General features: G+C 37.6%; 1 protein-coding gene across 9 annotated transcripts in view; it reads left to right on the forward strand.

Moving 5' to 3' along the window:
* Positions 1 to 570: 570 nt before the first annotated feature.
* Positions 571 to 19,932, forward strand: part of LOC141567937 (complement factor H-like) — a 46,037-nt gene continuing 26,675 nt past the window's right edge. For 3 of the 9 annotated variants that reach the window (XM_088799165.1, XM_088799163.1, XM_088799164.1), the window contains exons 1-9: positions 571 to 729; positions 3,087 to 3,257; positions 7,914 to 8,087; positions 9,463 to 9,657; positions 10,081 to 10,266; positions 12,072 to 12,254; positions 13,890 to 14,066; positions 18,750 to 18,926; positions 19,709 to 19,891. In XM_088799165.1, coding sequence (XP_088655291.1) covers positions 672 to 729; positions 3,087 to 3,257; positions 7,914 to 8,087; positions 9,463 to 9,657; positions 10,081 to 10,266; positions 12,072 to 12,254; positions 13,890 to 14,066; positions 18,750 to 18,926; positions 19,709 to 19,891 — 1,504 coding nt within the window. In that variant the 5' untranslated portion in view covers positions 571 to 671. The remainder of the gene's footprint in view (positions 730 to 3,086; positions 3,258 to 7,913; positions 8,088 to 9,462; positions 9,658 to 10,080; positions 10,267 to 12,071; positions 12,255 to 13,889; positions 14,067 to 18,749; positions 18,927 to 19,708; positions 19,892 to 19,932) is intronic. The other 6 variants (XM_088799169.1, XM_088799168.1, XM_088799167.1 and 3 more) reach the window with 6 other exon arrangements.

Genomic DNA, 19,932 nt, shown 5'->3' on the forward strand with positions numbered 1-19,932 from the left:
ATCATTATTACCATTATTATTATTATCATTATTAAATGCTTTTAATTATTCTCTGGTAAGTCTCTTTTGAAGTTTGTTTTATCTGATGTTCCCATACCCACTCCACCTTGTGTTTGCTGAGTTCATACAAGGTTTACAGTTTTCCACATTTTGCTTTCAACGTGTCATGTTTTTACATTTAAATGGCTCTCTTTGGAAACAGCATATAATTGGGTTTTCCTTTTAATCCAATTCTACTTTATCTTATTTATCATAAGCCTTTTTAAATTTATATCAATATTTAATATTGACAGATTAATTTACACCATTTGCCAACTGCTTCTATTTGTCCCATCTGTTCTTCAGGGTCCTTACCTGCATTTGTTTACATTAGTGTCATGCCTGTAGCATTTATTTCATACATTCATTGTTTACTATTCTTCTGTTTTTTAGTGGTTGGATGAGAACTTACAGTAGACATCTTGGCCATCACATTAGTAGTTGATCATTAATGGGGACTGAGGGCTTTTATAGAACTCTTTGAACTTTGATGTTTACAAAGTGACCTCAATAAAGCAGCTTCCTGGTAGAGCCCTTAAATCCAGATTCACACTTGATACCTGCTGTGCAGCGGACTTAAGCCCCACTCAGCACGACGGGCACTTGTCCTGGGACAATTGGGAAGAGCAGACATGCTGCTGCTGATCAGTGTCATCCTCACCCTGGGGGTGTCCTGGGCTCACGCACAAGGTGAGTGGAAACTACTCTATATTCAAGTTCCTTCTTAAGTGTAACTTATCTATTCCATTTGTCTTTATTTTTTGAATGAATCAACTGGTACAAATAATCTGTATTATTAGATGTGGGATAATTATCACCTATTCACCTAAGGGGAAAACAAAATCAATTATTTCCTGTCTTCTGAGTTCCACAGTGTCAACAGCCAGTCCTATTGACTAGGGAGACATGTGAATAGGCTCATGAACACTTGACATGAAAATGTGTCACAGAAAAGCTTGAGTGTTTGGGGGATTCTTATTTGTAGCACAGGAAACTTTGGAGAGCAACGGCATTCTACATGATCTTACCTATGGTGATGATTTTATAGGATCTTATATCAAAACTCATCAGATCATACATTTTAAATATATTCAGTTTACTATGTTTTAATATATAAAGCTCTTAAAAGTCATTAATGTCACTATCCATTATTAATATTTAACAAAATTCACTATATGGAACAGACATATTGCTGTTAATAAAAATGGAATATATTCTTAATTTCCAGTGTAGTCCCAATACATTTTAATTTGTCTTCTGAGATCATGGACAAATGTTGAAACTTTGGAAGTTTTAAAAAAAAATCACTTCTGTGATTAAATTTACGAATTCTTCATTATGATTTTCTGTCTGTCATTTTAGTTTATAATCCAGTCCTCTCATTTTCCAGTTCTCCTAACTGAACACGCTCATGAACTTTATAGCATCTCATTAAACACCAGATCTGAGTAAAATATGATTCACTGTACATGATTAATTTCATAATTTGTTGCATGTGAGGTTTTGCATATTATTTCATTGGAGCTGTTTCCTTCGCTAACAAGAGTAACACCACAAGAAAGTTCTAGAGAGCCCCATTGAAAGCTCCCCCACACCCTAGCTCCCCCATAAGAACGACTTGTGCATCCATCACCTCAGAATCCCCTGGGTCTGGAGTCTGGGAGTGGCTTAGCTGCCAAGGTCAGAGGCAGGCTCTTGAGTCAGGACGTGGCCTCGGCGGCCATCATGGAGGGCGGCTGCCAGGACAGCTCCCTCCTGGGCTTTCGGCAGCAGCCTCAGGGCCTAAACCCACAGGTCCCCATAGGATGCTTGACTAGCGGCTCGATTTCCAAGGCCAGTGATGTGAGAGTGACGAGGAAGCCTCCACACCTCTCGTGACCTGGTCACACACTGTCACCTCAGCCACACGTGGCCTAGAAGAGAGTCAGTGAGTCCAGTACAGGTCTGTGGGGGAGGGAGGGAGGCAATTAGGCTCCCTGTTAGGAGGGAGGAGTGCTGAAGACACTGGAACTTTCTAAAGCCATCACTTGTCACAAAATGCCACTCAATTCAATGGGGTATTTTATTCCCAGGGATGTTTCTTTAGCCCCTTTCAAGTGTTCTCTATCCTGACAATCATATTCCTCTCTTTATCCATCACAGTTCATTGTAAAGGTAACCCACACTTAATCTGGATATTCCATGAATCAAAAAATGTAATGACACCAGTTGTAGGTCAGTGACCTTAGTGTTACATCAGGGCCCAAGTCCAAATGAATTTTGAAAGTATGATACCCTTTTATTCAGACTGAATTGGGAAATCAGTGAAGGATTTTCAGTGGAGCAATGTAGTGACAAGGAAAAATAGGTCATTAAATTACAAAGAGGAAAACAGATTGGGAAAGTGGGAAAATAGGACCTTGGAAATTAGTTTTTGTTGCTGTAATCCCAGGGAATATGTTTGAGAGGTATGGTGTCAAAGATGACACCTGAAACCTATGTAACTTTATTAACAATTGTCAGTTGAATAAACTTTAATTAAAAATAAAAAGATGACGGCCAGTTTTTTCTTAATAGAAAACTTGGATGGATGGTGAAACCACAAACGCAGAGGGTCAGTTACTTTTGAGAATTGTAATGACAAAGAGATAAATTAATTTAGCGGACAAAGTATTCTGTTAATAATTACTTTATTATCAATAATTAGAAAATATGCGTTTCTTACACGTTGCTCAGTGAAATTACTTATCATAATAAGCTTATGTCTGTATTCAATTTTACATACACAGTTGATGAATATTACTGACCACTATTTATTTCAAGAGGACTAATTTATCACACCAAATAATATTTACAACATAATTTTAATCAGCATTTTCACTTTCTTCAGAACTGAATGCTAAGAGCAACAGGTAAATTATTCACCAAGTATTCAAGTCAAAACAGAACTTTGGTTTGGTTGCCTACTTTACCTAATGGAAAAAAATTTGCATCTTTATATAACTATGTCTTGGACACAATCCTTTAATAAATAACAAACATTTTGGAATTGAATCCCTTATATTTAGCAATTTCCTGCAAAGTACCAGAAATTTCGCACGGAGTGCCCATGAATCCTAAGAACACTTACAAAGAAAATGACCGACTTCAATATAAATGTCACAGGGGTTTTGGTTACAGTGAAAGAGCAGACACCATATGCACTAAATTTGGGTGGTCGCCAACTCCTTCGTGTAAAGGTAATGTTATGTTTCTTGTCTGTCTCTTTTTGCTGTATATTTCATCCATTGTTTTCATTCTTATCCTCCTTATAGTTAAGCAGTTCATTTTTCTCAGAGTGGAATATTAATGTTCATAGGAATCAATTATTATGAATACAGTGCGCATTTTAAATTTTTATGTGTGCAAGACCCACCTTGAGATCAATTGGTTCTCTTACTCTGAAGAGAGACACAGATGGGCCCAGGAAAGTTCAGTAGTGTATGAATTAGTTGGTCTATGGTATGGTCAGAAGAAAGTAGAGAGCACAGCCAGCCAGGCCTATAACGAGCTTTCTGAAACCCACGTATGTACGCTTCTCAAACAACTAGACTGCCCAGCATTTAGCTATAGAAAGTAAATTATAATAATCCCCGACAGAAACCCTCCACTGGCAATGGAATTAAGTGGCAGAAATTTGAGATTGTATTAACCATGGGCCTAATAGGAATCAACAGTGACGAAGGCACTGAAAAAACAAAAACAATAAAAACTCTTCTCTTAGGCTTCATAAAGGATGTTATATAGACCCAAAGAGCTCAACTGTTTCTCTGTCCACTAAAAACTATATCTGGAATAGTATGTTCTACTGAGCCTAGTTGGTTTTAAACTATCATGTCCTACAAGAGCGAATGTTGGTATTTGAGGAGTTTGAGAAATGGTAGAAGAATAGCAAGAAGATGCAGTGATAAGATGGTAATAAACCATGTTGAGATTTTGCAAACATTTAAGAAAAGGAGTGAGTTAGCTTTTGATAAGGGCACTGCAGTGAGTGAAAAAAGTGACGATGTTATCATACATGAAGTCGGATCAATTGACCGCCTCTAAGAGGGTGACTCTTATAGATTTTTTCTATACTGCAGGGGGAAGCAGAGCCCTCTGAACTTTAAATCATATCACTCATAACGACATGTATGAACCTTGTTTTAGTGATCCTCTTGACGACAACTAGAGTGAGTTTTTGAGTTATTTTATTCTTTAAAAAAAATAATAAAGTTTTGTTGAGCCCAGCAGCAACTCCTTGGAAATACATCCTTCTACACAATGAAATGATCTTTCAGGCATTAGTAAGAAAATATTTTAGAAAGAGGTGAATGAGCACAAGACAGTGATAACCACGTAGATCTGTGTTAGGCTGATGGTGTGTGGGGTTCAGCTGTTTGTCTTCCTGGCCTCTGTGGTTCCTATACTGAGAAAGTGGGGGCCACACGTCCTCTGTCGTTCCCCTCTGCCATATGTTTTACCTTCAGAGCACTCTTAATTGATTAGTTAATTTATTCATCCAAGTGTAACTTACAAACCATTTCTGTTCTATCAGGCTCCTTGCCTGTATTGAGGATAAACATTATAATGAACCATCCATTATTCCAAGTTTCAATGAATTCAAAGTAAGACTTCCGGAATTGAATTTTACTCGGAATGAGGACTCAGGGTAGTGTGACTACTTCATAGAAGTTTTCTGATTTGATGACTTCCTTTTTTGTTCAAGGAGCTACCTACTTAAAACACTTGCTTAGCACATATTTGTTTTAACAATGGAAAATCTCTGTTTTCCTGTCTGTGTTACTACAATTCCTGTGTTTACTTCTCTTGAAACTAGACTCATTTACACACACACACACAAAAAAAAAAAAAAAAAAAAAAAACCAAAGATTTAACATTTACAAATCATTTTCTTTACAGAATTTCTTTTTCATTTTCTGTTACATGTCATAACTTAAAAATTCAAGAACTGACTCTGGGTGGTGAACACACAATGGGATACATAGATAATGGATTATAGGATTGTACACCTAAAATCTATGTAAGTTTACTAACCATTGTAATCCCAATAAACTTTAATTTTTTTAAAAAAAGGAAAATATAAATGAAGCAGAATGAAATGAGAGAAAAATAGATTAACATATTTAAGGTTCATTTGTGGTTACTGTCAATTACATCAAACACTGAAGACATATTTTACATAAAAGTTGTGTTCTGGTGGTCACATATGTATTCTCTTATGTTTTAATGTAATCATTGCTAATATAAGTATATTATCCTGTTAGCACTAGAGACATAATCAAAGCTTATTCTGTCAGAATGGAGTGTAAATTTAAGACCAATTAAGGTGAACACACAATGCAATATATAGATGACATATTATAGAACTTGAAACATATATATATATTATTAATGACTGTCACCCCAATAAATTTAATAAAACAAAAACAGGAAAATAGAAGAGAAACGACTACAATACCTCTAGAGTTACATGTGCACAGTGGAGGTATGCTACGGAGAGGAGGAGATATATAAGCATTAATTATAACTGTATAGCTGTGGCTTCTGAGTCTATTGGAGTGATGGGGAGGAAGAAATATGTGCTAAATTTCCAACATCTGCATGGTGTTCTTGTGCCAGAAATTAAAATGTTACACACAGGAGGACACACATATATTGAAGGAAGGATGATGATTTAGTTTGACGTATAGTAAGTTGCATACCCTTTGAATTATACATATGGACCTGTCCAGTGTGAAACTGCAGTTGAATATATAGATTTGAATTTCACAAAAGAAGTTAACATAATGGTGGTAGCTTTTTATCAGGAAGGATGTTTCTGGAGTGGTGATAAGCACCAATAGGAATAGGTAGAGAAGAATCATTCTAGAAACAAAGAATAAAAAGTGCACGCAGCAGGAATAACCTTGGCATGTGTGAAGATCGGACAGAAGCTATTGCGTTGGTGGCAGAGAGTAAGTAGGAAAGAGGTCCGAGGTGAGATCTGAGTAGGTGGGGCCCAAAATTGAGTAGAGGAAGAGGAACAGCTGCCACTAACATGAATAAAATAACACAGTGTCATTCAGTCCGAGGTAAGGAGAGGTAGGAGACCATAAGAAAGGAAGGCATTGGAGTACTTCAGGAAGTCAGTGATGAACTGGGTCAAGTATCACAGAGGGTTTTTCATCTATTCAGTTCTACAAATAGCTAAGGGGCCCATCGTCCATCCAAGCCACTGTAATGTGTGGATTCCAAAGAGTTTGGCAATTGGGAAACGGAAGGACATTGGGGACTTTTGTCACAGCAGTACCAGCACAGTGAAGATGTCAGAGGCCAAAAAGCAGAAAGATCGAAAAATAAATGGGAGGTCGGAAAGTGGACAATAGCAATTGTAAAATGCCATTTTAAGGACCTTGGTGTGAAGCGGAGAACAAATGTAGCACACTAGCTGAGCACTGAGAAAAGGAGTTTAAAATTGGAGAAGCTTCACACCCATTAAAGAGAGAGTGGTTGACAAAATAAGACAGGGAAGGAATCATCAATGGTTTACAGGAAAATAAAAGGTTTGAGAAGCAGCTTGAGTACGAAAAAAAATACCTTATCATCAAACCAAGGGAAAGGCTTAAGTTCAAACAGATACATCTAACGTTAAAAAAACTGTTGGAAAGATCTAGAGAACTCTCAGCTGGTAGTCTCAATTGTTTTCTGTGAATACAAGGATTAATGATCTATTGATGAAGGAGCAGTTGTGTTAGGTGACTTGCCTAAGATGAGACTATTGGTCACTTATTCGGGGAAATAGATTAGAAAATAAAATAAGGGTGTATGGATGGATTTCATGCAGTGCTGAATATCCAGCACAGGATTTGAATCCAAAACGCAACGTGGCACCAGTTTAAATGCTGATCTTACATTTCCACGGTAGTTAGAAGGCGTGGCATTTTATTAGAAAAAGAATATTGCAAATGGATCCATTGTTGAAATATAACAAAGTTGATGAAAAGGACTGAGAGAAGGAGCTTCGTGAATTAGTACAGACCAGGTCCAGGAGTGTGGATTGCAGGGCGAATCCAGCCTGTCCCCTTTCTGTAAACAAGGTTCCACTGGAACAGCCATGTCCATTTGTTTATGGTTTGTTTAAGGCTAGTTTTGCACTTTGAAGGCAGCCTCAGTACTTGTGGCAAACAACTTGTATCTGGTCCATAACATAGAAAGTTTGTCATACCCTGGACTAGATTATCCTATTCCAGTAAGAAAAATGTCTTTCCAAATTTCAGTAGCCTAGTGAGCTAAAGTTACTTTCCTATTAATCTTCACTTCTAGTGTGAATTAGAAGGAATTCTGCTCCTCTGTCTTTCGTAAGATTCAGAAGATAGAGATATGGTCTTTCCACGTCGTTCCACTGCCCCTGCCACTGTGGGCAGGAGAACATAAAAATTCACACAATGGCTTTTGAAACTTCCTCCCTGAAAGGGAAACATACTCCTGCCACCTCATTATCCTATGCGAGTCAAGGAAGACGCTCAGAGTATTTGTAAACAGTCCTTACGAGAACTTCAGAAGCCCAGGGACTTGAGGGAAGTGGGGAGAACAGTTGAAGTGAGATATTATGACATCATTGCCACGTGTGGAATATCATGATATATATGATGGTTTGGAGAAAGGGGATTCAAGAGCACAGGGGACACAAATACATCAGATGACAAATGTGGTCGAGAGATATAGTGCTGTAGGGGAAGGACATGAGGCTGTGCTCATTTAATGCCATTTTGCCACATGGTAAGGACAAAAATAACATCCGCTTTCTTCATTTTCATGTGTTTGATTATTTTCATGGAAAATAATTATGGCCTTATCCACATATCCTTTTTCAGAAATGACATGTGACGCTCCCTATATTCCAAACGGTAACTACCGTCCTCAAAGGAACAAATACAGACTTGAAACTGTAATCACATACCAGTGTAAAAACGGCTTTTATCCTGCAACCCGAGGAAATACGGCGAGATGCACTAATACAGGCTGGGAGCCCCATCCAAGATGCACCTGTTAGTTCCTTTCGTATATTCACCTGCTTCTTAATTCTGTAATTACTTTCTCAGAAACCAAAAAAATGGAGACCTAATAAGTCCAAATCTTTGCCTTTTGTAAAGCCAGGATTTAGAGACATTCTTTGCTTTTCAAAGTAATCAATTCTAAGCAGGTAAAAAATATGATTGTAAGTGAAAAACTTTCAATTTTTTGCTATTTAATGTTAAGTAGGTACCTGTATATATCATTATATATTTCTCTAAATGACGTATTTCTACATCAGAATGAGAACATTGGCAAGACCAGTATTATCTACCACCTAGTATGTTAGTTAATTATTTCTGTGTACCAAATTTTCCCTCAAATATTATTGACTTGAAACAAGAAGCCTCCATCACCTCAGATTCCCCTGGATCTGGAGATTGGGAGTGGCTTAGCTGCCAAGGTCAAAGGCAGGCTCTTGAGTCAGGACGTGGCCTTGGTGGCCATCATGGAGGGCGGCTGCCAGGACGACTCCCTCCTGGGCTTTCGGCAGCAGCCTCAGGGCCTAACCCCACGGGTCTCCATAGGATGCTTGACTGGCGTCTCGATTCCCAAGGGCCAGTGATGTGAGAGAGAGGAGGAAGCCTCCACACCTCTCGTGACCTGGCCACACACTGTCACCTCAGCCACACGTGGCCTAGAAGAGAGTCACTGAGTCCAGTACAGGCAGGTGGAGGGCAATTAGGCTCCCTTTTAGGAGGGAGGAATGCTGAAGACACTGGAACTTTCTAAAGCCATCACTTGTCACAAAATGCCACTCAATTCAATGGGGTATTTTATTTCCAGGGATGTTTCTTTAGCCCCTTTCAAGTGTTTTCTGTCCCAACTGTCCTATTCCTTTTCTTTATCCATCACAGTTCATTGTAAAGGTGGCCCACACTTACAGTGGATATTCCATGAATCAGAAATGTAATGACACAAGTTATACGTCAGTGGCCTTATTGTTGTATCAGGACCCAAGTCCACATGAAGTTTGAAAGTATGATACCATTGAAGAGGCGGCTATTGTCACCATGAATCAAACCTCCGCGTGCAGAACAATATGAGGGAAAGGATAATTTATTTATTTATTTATTTAGATAATATTGACATATAACATTGTATTAGTTTCAGGAGCAAAACATACTGATTCAATATTTATATGTAAGGTGTGATGATTACAAAACAAATCTTATTACATCATCTGAATTTTGTAACTTTTTTTGTCCTAGAAATCTAAAGCAATCACTGTAATTATGTTAATGAAAAAATATGACTCATCAATGAAACAATTTGTCTCTCATTGGATTTTTATTAAGGCAAAACTTTATTCATACTGTTTTTTGTTTGTTTGTTTGTTTTTATTGCCAGTTCAACCCTGTGCTTTTCCTGAAATAAAACATGGAGGCCTATATGATGAAAATAGATATAAACCATACTTCCCAGCAGCTGTAGGAAAGTGGTATTATTATTTCTGTAATGACAACTTTGTGACTCACTCAGGATCAACCTGGGATTACATTACTTGCAAACGAGAAGGATGGTCGCCAGCAGTGCCCTGTCGCAGTAGGTACACCTCTTTATAATAGTGCGTGTGTAAATATTTCTATGAGTGGTGAGTGAAAAACCACACAAGAGAACACAAGGAAGCCTTGTGTGATGAAAACAATGTCAAGGGCTGAGTTCTATGAGCAAGTGACCACTATAGGTTCTCCTTTATGAGGAGTCTTCATTAATAAAACATTTGATAAAAATAGAGACTTGATGACAATATCTATTTCATTTACACATTTTAATTATAAAACTACAAATAAGCGATATGAGTATTGATTTTTCTATTTAAGATACATTTGGTAGTAGCTTAGTTTTTCTTATGCTATGTTATATTTGGATGCTTATGCATTCTAATTTAAATATGGTAAAGATAACTTTTAATTTACCGTCTTGAACAAATTTATGAGTTTTTATGCATCATTTTGTAATTCTTAGGAAAATGTACCTTCAGGCAGGTGGTAAATGGATATGACCCAAGTTATGAAGTATATCGTAAAGATTATTTCCAGGGTGATACTGTAAGAGTTGACTGCCGTCCCGGCTACAGCCTTCCCAATGAGCAGACCTCAATGACATGTACGGAGAATGGCTGGTCCCCTCCTCCCACATGCATCCGTGTCAGTAAGTAAACTCGTCTGAGATCCCAGAATGTCTGTGATTTTCTAAGACTCACCCACAATAACTGTGGCAAAATGTTCGTGGCAGCTTCTTTTTCCACCAGTGCACCTGTTTGCTTTTATTCTTCCAAGTGTGTGAGTGGATACACTGAACTCAGGATGCGAATGTTGAAAAACAAATGAGCCTATTGAGAGACATTAGTCAGAAACACAGATCATGATGGCAAAGTGGGTCCATGTAGGAATAACGTGACATCAGCCTGGGGCTCAGTCACAATTTCTATTGTCCTGGCACAAAGAGCACCGAAGTTGACAGTCACCATGGATGACAGCATCCCTGTGGGAGCCTGGGGATCTAGCAGAGAAGTTTCAGCACAGCATCACAGGAAAAGCGTCCAAGAGTGGAGGCCATGAAGAAGCAGGAGGGACAGGGCCGCCACCTGAGTTCCCTCCCCTAGGCGCACGTCGTGGGGGTTCGGGTTGCTGGCCTTCATTTCGTTTTGGAAGGCTTAGTGGGTTATGGGTCTTCTTGACCCCTTCAAGGCTCTTAACTAAACTTGACTATGGCTGGTCTAGGAGCCTTTACTCTAAGACTAGTTTATTCAGAATGCGGATGAGTGAGGCCTCTTCTGGTCTCTCTACTAAGGACTGGTGTTTAAAGACGTCGTTCCACTCTGATCAAATCGGAATGTTTTCCAGTGTTGTGTGTGCTCTGGAAATCTTTGATTTGTGGGGTGTTTCCTCTGGCAGTTACCCATTCTCATGGGGTTGTGCCCTGCACTGTAGTGTAATATATTCAGCCAAAGACTCTAGTGATTTCTGTGCAGATCTGTTGAGCTCTACGTTACATTCCATAATTTCTTCCTCTGGTTCTCTACGTTCAACTTCTAGTGATGTCCACTTCTGTGAGATCACTGACTTTTGTGTACTTTAGTCAGCATACTCTGGTTTGCCAAGGGTTTTCTCCTCTGTTGTTGTAGTCTCGAAAAAAAGCCCAAATAAAGGCACTTTGAGGGTAGAGCTCATATCATTTGCCTCTATCCCTCCAGAATTTTCGTTAGACCCTGAGTGTTTCCACAAGCCTCACAAGGTTATTTTCATACATTTAATTCAGTTTCCTCATTGTTTATGGAGGGAACTTACTGTTTCTCAACTCCTCTCGCCTGGTATTTATCAGTTTGGTAAATTTCTTCAATGAACCACCTTAACTATGTACATTCTCTCTAGTGTTTGTTTCTATTTCAGTTCTGCTCATATTTTTATTTTCTGCAATTTGATTTATTTCCGCTTTAATGGGGTATCATGACCAATAGGAATTGCGCACGTTTAAGGTGTACAGCTGCTATTTGATATATGTACACATTGTGAAATGATCACCATGGTCACGCTAATTACCAGATCCGTCAGCTCACATACTTAACTTCTTTCCTTGTGATGGGAACACATAAGCTCTAGCCTCAGAATATTTAAAGTAAAATGCACGAAAGGACCCATTGCTAGGAGAGCTCTGGGTAGCTGGAGGGTTCCAGGTCCATTAGATACACAGGTTTCTAGTAATTTCTTGGAATGGATTCTGAGTATTTTAAATCTTGCTTTGCTCCTAAATAATTTTTAATTAAGTATCTTGTTGTAGTACCTTTGGAAACTCATAGCCAATCTTCTCTGACCCAAGACCTTGGATGATTACGTTTTTCCAGGTTTTCATTTACAAATGACTCCATATTTTCTATATGGTTATGTTGTTTGAGTCCTTATGAAAATGTTGGTTGAATACATGCTTATCTTTTCCTTATGCTCCCTACCTTTTAGAAACATGTTCAAAATCGGACCTGGAAATTCCAAATGGATTTATTTCTGAATCTGATCCTACATATCCTGTACATAAACGAGTACAATATAAGTGCAAACAAGGATATGTGACACCAGATGGTCACACCACTGGGTCGATTACATGTCAGCAAAATGGATGGTCGGCTCAGCCCACATGCATTAGTAAGTCATTCACGATGTTAGTGTTCATTGTCATGGTGACCAGTGAACAAAAGTTTCCTTTATCTGAATTATTTTTGGGTGTGTTTGGGGGCGGGGTAGGCTGAGGTGGTTTCATTTGAAGAGATACAGAATGTTGAGAAAATATAGATAATTTTTTGCCTGTTAAGATTAATTGCTAGTAGGGTGGAAAGTCAGTCCATCTTTCAGTTTAAGTTCTTTCCACTGTGCAGCATCCAGTGACTTAGTAACTAGTTAGGAGCCTTTTGTGGCTGCCGGTGTAAACTCATTTGTTTTTAGCTGAGACGTGTTGCCTGTTGTACCTGTTTTTAGGTGATCAGACTTCTATGTCTGAGTGTCTGTTCCTAGACATAAAAGTTGTGTTTTCCAGGGAAGCTATGGGTTCACAGGGCACCTTGTTGGAATATTGTCACCTGTGTAATTTATATGCTGAAATATGTCACCTGTGGAATTCATATGTCAGATACCAAAGCCTAGGGCTCTTCTGAAAACTCCTTCCTTTAGAAAACCTACACAGATTCCTCGTTAGAGGGACAGAGAAGCGCTTCCAGACAGAACAGATCGCTCTGTGTTGAGCAGGGTCCCCGTACCACGGCCCTGAAGTTCATGGAGATTTTCTAAGAGCTGTTTACTCAGGTCACCTTATTGAACCCAAAGCTGTGCAGTGAGATTTTTGACTCACTTTAGTTGGATATTTGATTTATCCATTTTTACAATTTGCATTTCATTTCTTCCTTTCAATATTTTTTTGCTTACTAATGGGCATTAGCCAGGTGAAAAAGGAGAAAAAATGTCTCCATATCAAACTAACTTTGTACTAAATAGTGATCAGTTATCCATTGTAAACTCTTATTAGGGAAGAGAAAATATCTATTATAATTGGTCTATAGTATATTTCAGCTTTGCTTTTTTCAAAGCTTTTGCTAGCTGGCTACATTAACACATTATAAAATGTGAGGTAAATTATCTAAACCTTTAGTAACATCACTCTAGTATAGGGTTAGTGAAAATTTAGACTAGCTTTTAGCATTTTACTATCTTATAATAATTATAAACATTGAACTCTCAGTACATTCACTCTTGACAGTATAAAAGAATACACAGCCATTAAAATATTTGGAAAAGGGAAGTTAGCATGTAAGTTTTAAAAATTTGTATGTTTAAAGTCGAATTTTGAAAATATTAAAAAATGTAGTCCTATTGTTGAAAATTAATCTTTTTGTTCAATGAATCAAATTTGTTGGCCTATGTGTTACAACTGCTAATAATCCTGGCACACAAAATGCTCTTCTGCTTCATAGGGAAAAAAGTGCGACACATCTTAATGCCCTGTTTTATTGCTAGCATGGAATAAATACCTGAGTATCATTTAATTGAGAAAAATCTTCTTAAAACAAATTTTCCATGTTAAGTGTGAAGAAAATAGCTTTATAGAAACAAACTTTTTCATTTTGAGTAGCTATGTTAAAACAATGATTTATCACTGGTATTCTTAGATTATTTTTATGATACATAATTTATTAGCACATATTAATTGATAAAGCTTTTTTCCTTACTCAATTTGACTGTACATTAAATAATATTAGAAATGAAATCCTCAATTCTATTATGCATTAGAATATTGTGATGTGCCCGTATTTGAGAATGCCAGAGCCACAGGACATGGCACGTGGTTTAAGGTCAAGGAAAGGTTGGACTATGTATGCCATGATGGATATAAAAATGGAAATGGACACACCAGTGGTACCATAGTATGTGGTGACAATGGTTGGTCTGACACACCCACATGTCGTGGTAAGTACTGTTTTCAGGTATTGTTATTTCAGGATTACCAAAATTAACAAAATTTATTTAAAATGGTTCATTTTTTAACAAATTTGAATTATGTAAAGTCATGTTTAAGGAACAGTTTTCAAAATCAAGGTGTTTCCTTCTAAATTAAACTGGGAGAAGGTGGTGTTTTGAAGCCCAAAGATAATAATCTATTTTACCACTTCATTAATGTAATGGTTTCTATGGTCCATATACATCATAGATTTCTGAGAAAAGTATAATTGTTTTTGTTATTCTTCATGCAAGGTGTTGTATTATGTAAAACTGGGCACTCGTGCCCAAAATTATACTTTCCTACAACTTCCTCAGCTGTTTTGATCCTGAGTTTCTGCTTTACACCTACCACCTGAGTGTTAATTTTTACAGGTCCTGAGGAGCTATTTCTTTTTTAGTTTGACAAGTTTTGTGGACTATTATGTGCCTGTCATTTATGTTTGCCAATCAGCTGTCTGTCTTCCAGGGTTAGAAATAGAACTTCCATCTGTAGAAAACTGAGTGGATGTAGAGTATCTGACACAAGGGAACAGTATGTGCAAAGCTTTGAAAACAGACCATTATTTGGGAAATATTGGGGTGAGCTGGTTCTACTAACCAGGTGGGAGAATTTTAGGTGGAGATTTGGATAGGGTGATGGCTGAGGAGATGCAAAGCAAAGAACAGATTTGGGATACATTTTGGTGGTAGAAAACATAGGTGATGTTCCTAGATGTTGAGTGTAAGACAGAGTAATAATCAAGGGACTCGCATGTTTGTTTTTCTATTGTTTTGATAAGCAAGAAAGTGAATGGAAATACCTTTTTGTAAGGTGGTGAGGGAAGGTGAAGAGCGCTGTGAGGGGAACATGTCAACTTTTGACTTGGGCACATGGTGGCTGAGCTGTCGTGGACAATCAACATTGGATGGTAAACGGCAGAGTTGAATGTATAGGTGTAGCCAGAGATACATACATGTGAGCTTCTCACCCTGTAGACGACGACATCAGGTTGGGAAAGAATACAGAGCAAAAAAAGGAAGGGAACTCAGGACTGAGCCCTACAGCATTCCGGCAGTTAGAGGTCAGACAGAAGAAGAAAGAACACTCAGAATCAAGAGAAAACAAATGGAATGAATGTTGTCATAGATGAGAAGGGAAGAAATTGATTAAAGGAAAAGGAAATATAATAGGGGGGTTAATAGTGAATCCTATGGAGTCAGCTCGGACGGCTTCTAATTCCATTCCACCATTGGCTAAGCGTGTGTCTCAGGGCAACCGCCAAGCCAATTTGAAGCTTCGTTCACTCTTGCTTATGTGTACAGTGTTTCAGTATTACAGATGTTTTAGCGTTTCAAAGGAAGTTTTGCTTATTAGCCTAAATTCTCCATATGGAGCTCTGGCCACAGTGCTTGCTATACAGTAAACTCATGGGCATTGTAATCTATTTACATTACTATCATAGTTAGTTACTGTGGTAAATGCTTCTAATTCAGTTGATATGTCCGGTTAGAGGACTGTGAAAATGTGGTGGATGTGGCTGCATAGAAGCCGACAATAAGTGTAACAGAAACAGTTTTTGATGGAATAAATGGAGCAGAGCCTACATAGAATCCGCTGAAGAAAAAGGATTAGTGAGCAACTTAAAACAGCATGTAGGCATAAGTCTTTCAAGAATACAGAGGGTCAGGGTGAAACTTTCAGAATATTGCTAGATGAAACTGTCCACTACAGGGAATAGATTGGTTTTGTTTTGGTTTGGTTTGGATTTAAAATGATGGGAGACATGAGAGCACACTGAGTGCTAAAGAGGATATAGTAGAGAGGGCAGCAGGCAGAGACTGAATATGAGGTAGGTATTCCCTGGGAAGGGGGGAGGAAAAGGGAACCAGAGCCCCTGGGGAAGGACTAGGCTTTGAAGCAGAAGCTCCTAGTTTCTAATCTGAGCCCCTGAGGTTGAGTGGTGCAAGGCAGAAGGGAGGGAAGGAACATTCAGATGAGTTGATAAGGGTTAAAATAAAGAGCTTGGACACATACACACACATCACACACCAACACCCATACACTGTTACACACACACACACCCATACAGTGTCACACACACACACACACACACACACACACACACACACAGTTTATTATGAAGATGGCGCAGACACACTTAGCACTGCTTCGAGCCCAGTTAAATGTGCTTCATTCAGGCTGTCAGCAAACACCTAGAAATAGGCTACGAGAAAATGGTGACGAATACAAATGGTGAAAAAAGCCTGCCTTTTGAGACCTGTCATTCCTGTATGAAGAAAAAATAAACAGTGAATTAAGCCAAGAAATGAACCAAATGATAAAAATATTTCTAATATATTTGTATATGACTGTGATCAAAGACACAAAAGAATCCAAGGATTTACAAACTAGGAGGAGACTGAAGGCTCTATTTCATGTAGGAAGGCATCCATGCGCAGAAAGGTTGAAAACCAGTCAGGATAGCGATAGAGTCTGTGCAACAGCAAGAGAGCAAAGAACTTGATGTATTTAAAAATGTTTAAAGACCATAAGACCTGGAGTCTAGCTACATAGGGGAGAGAGATATAAGATAACATTGAAAATATAGGCAAAAGATGGATTATACGGAGTTTGGATTTTATCCTAAATAGAAGGCGGAATTTTTAAGATGATCATGAATTTCTTTCTGGAGTTATAAGTATGAAGCTGGAAACTTTTACAGTTTTGAGGCGACTGCTTTAAGAAAGAACACAAAATGCATAATTCTCAGGGTCTTTCCAATGTCATTGGACAGGGCAGGAAAACATGAAGGGGAGGGAGCTGAACGACAGAGACAGCGGTACACAGAAGCCAATGTGGCCAGTATGACTTCTATTGAAAATTTCATAGCAATTATGACCTTGTGACACATTGGTAGAAACATGCCAGCATGGTGTAAGGCTTCCAAGTATTGAATAAACAAATGACAGCTTAGAATTCCTTTCAAACGTCTTCCCTCTATCATTGCACACTGATTGGCTGATATCTGAGTTTACCTTAAATGTCCTGCAAGGCTTCTCCATTGGGGACAGGGTCCCAAAGGGGACTGGTTCTTCTCACAAATTACATAAACCAAACAGTCTTTACAGTGAGCGTAAATAAATGTACACTTCAGAATCAAAAAGCCATGCCAACATTTCCAAGTATCAGTGCTAGGATTTAAAATTTTGACTCTTGGAAAGAGATAAATATGTCTAATTCATGGTATGCTCATTCATACTCTTCAATCACTTTTTTAAGTCATCGTCTCTGCATAAATATAATAGCTGGAAATAGCCAACAGGGAAGATTATTTTGTTGTTGTTGTTGTTAGGGAAGCATTTTTGCACAATATGATGTCATAGAAAACTACATCAAATGAGCACAAAATACATAAACAAAGACACACACAACTAAAAGAACTTCATAGAATATTGGAATAGAATTTTAGGAGAGGAATCCCAGTAACTCTAACTCAAGTGTGATCTCCTCTACTAAGCTCAAAGCTCAATATTCAAATAAAACAAAACAAAATTTACGGAGGTTTTTTTTGTGTGTGTGTCATTACTTTAAAAAATAGTTACCTGACAGCTACTTTTATGATTGTGTGTTTATGCTTGACTTTAGGGTAGTATAAATTTTCAATTTGGTATGATTCCAGTTTTTAAATTCCAGGTGTTAATTTTACATATTATTTAGCAAGATGGAAGGATTCCAAATAAGAAAAATCCATTTTTTTAATTGGGGAATACTGGGGAACAGGGATTTTCCCAGGACCCATCAGCTCCAAGTCAAGTCATTGTCCTTCAATCTAGTGGTGAAGGGCACAGCCCAGCTCAAAGTCCAGTCGCCATTTCAATCTTAGTTGCCAGCAACCTTGTTGTCCAAAGCTCACGCTCTAACCACCTAAGCCATCCGGCCACCCCCCAAAAATGCATTTATTTTGGTAATATTTAGTAATGTCATAAATTTCACAGCTTTTAAAAATTTTAAGAAATAAATTTACACCTTTCTATTTTGAATATGAATAATTAACAATTTATTAATAGCCAATACATATATAATAAGATATAAGACTGGATAGTTCTATATTATATAAATAATAGTATATCTAGAATATGCTTAGCTATGTGACCTTCAAAATGTTTCTTCGTCCTGTTTTCAGTTTGATTTATTAACTTATAAAATATTAATAAACTTTTAATGTTCTCCTAACAGAAATATATTAGAAATGCCTACCTTGCACCTTCTGGTTCCCCAATTATAAACCAAAATACCAATTTTTATTTAATCATGCAATTTAAAAATTATAGCATTAGTTTGTTTGTTTTTTAATGTGAGAGAATAGCTTTATGCCTAGATAATACAAAAAAATACAGCATTAAATTTTATAAATGTCAGGGATAAAATCAGATCCACTTTAAGCAAGTTAATTTTACAGATAAATTTTCAGGACACATGTATTGCTTTTCAATGCGTCCGATCTGAATGTAAAGGGTGTATAAAACCTAGGTAATGCTTTTCAAGGGAGAGGATTTATCCGATGCCTCTATATGCAATACACAGCAACTTATTTTTCCAAGACATAATAAGATTTACTTTGGCGATGATTAATTATATATCCTCATTAAATTATCTGACCTTATCTATAGAAAGAGAATGCACAGTTCCCGATATAGAAAAATACGTAATTGCTCAGCCAAGGAAAGACACATATAGAGTGGGAGACGTGATGAAATTCTCCTGCAGAAACAGACTTCAAATTGTTGGACCAGATTCATCTCAGTGCTACCACTTTGGATGGTCCCCTGATCCTCCAACATGTAAAGGTAAATGTTTACCTGACAGTTGCTGAAACAAGAATTAGAATATCGGTTATCACATTGTTGTTCTCTGTTAGTTTCCTGTTGGCTTCCAGAGTGTCTATAATCTAGGGCATTGAGCCAGAGACATACCTGAGGAGAACAAGTGTTGGCTAGTAGAGAACTCTGATTGCCTAACTTAAGAAATTAATCTTCCATTGTTTTTTGAAACATGTATTGAAAATATCCGAAGATACAGAGATTGTGTCTGACAGTGGACAGACTGCTTTCATAAAATCTTTTTTGCCTACCATTCCACCATTAATATTGGACATTTTAATCAGCATGGGCTCCACTGCAATTTTCTCTGCATATGCATAAACAGTATTCAAACAACTTATAGTCAATTTGGCCACATGAATGGCTTAGTCAAAGTTAAAATTAGTTTATCAAATGCTTGCTTCAAATGATGGTATTTTTTCAAAAAAGTTTTGATGAAGTGTTTTCATGAAATATGAATATTGCTGTAAGTTATGCAATGATATTTATTAATTGGTTTGCATATATTTTTAGAATATCTAGAATTTTCAACATGGTTTTAGAACTAACATACGCTTCCAATAAGCTAGTTTGGTATAAGTAACGGAACTGGGAAACAAAATAGGTAAATACCATCCTTTTTCCTTTAGTAAGAATGCTGTGTTATATAATGAAAAATAAATTAAAGAAAAAAAATCTCTTCGTTTTAATGAATTTTAGGTTGTAAAATAGAAAATGTAACCATCAATTACACGATATTTCTACCGTAGAGCAAGTAAAATCGTGTGGTCTACGCCCTGAGCTCCCCAATGGGGAAGCTAAAAACACACCTAAAGAAGAATATGAACATGGTGAAGTGGTGGAGTATGTTTGCAAACCTAGATTTCTGATGAAAGGTTCTCGCAAAGTTCAATGTCTTGATGGAGAATGGACAACCTTGCCCATCTGTATTGGTAATGTATACAAGCATTAATATTTAGACTAGAGTCAGCAC

The sequence above is a fragment of the Rhinolophus sinicus genome, chromosome 6, assembly GCF_057876585.1.
Source record: "Rhinolophus sinicus isolate RSI-liver-muscle chromosome 6, RSI-T2T, whole genome shotgun sequence".
Taxonomy (NCBI): Eukaryota; Metazoa; Chordata; class Mammalia; order Chiroptera; family Rhinolophidae; genus Rhinolophus; species Rhinolophus sinicus.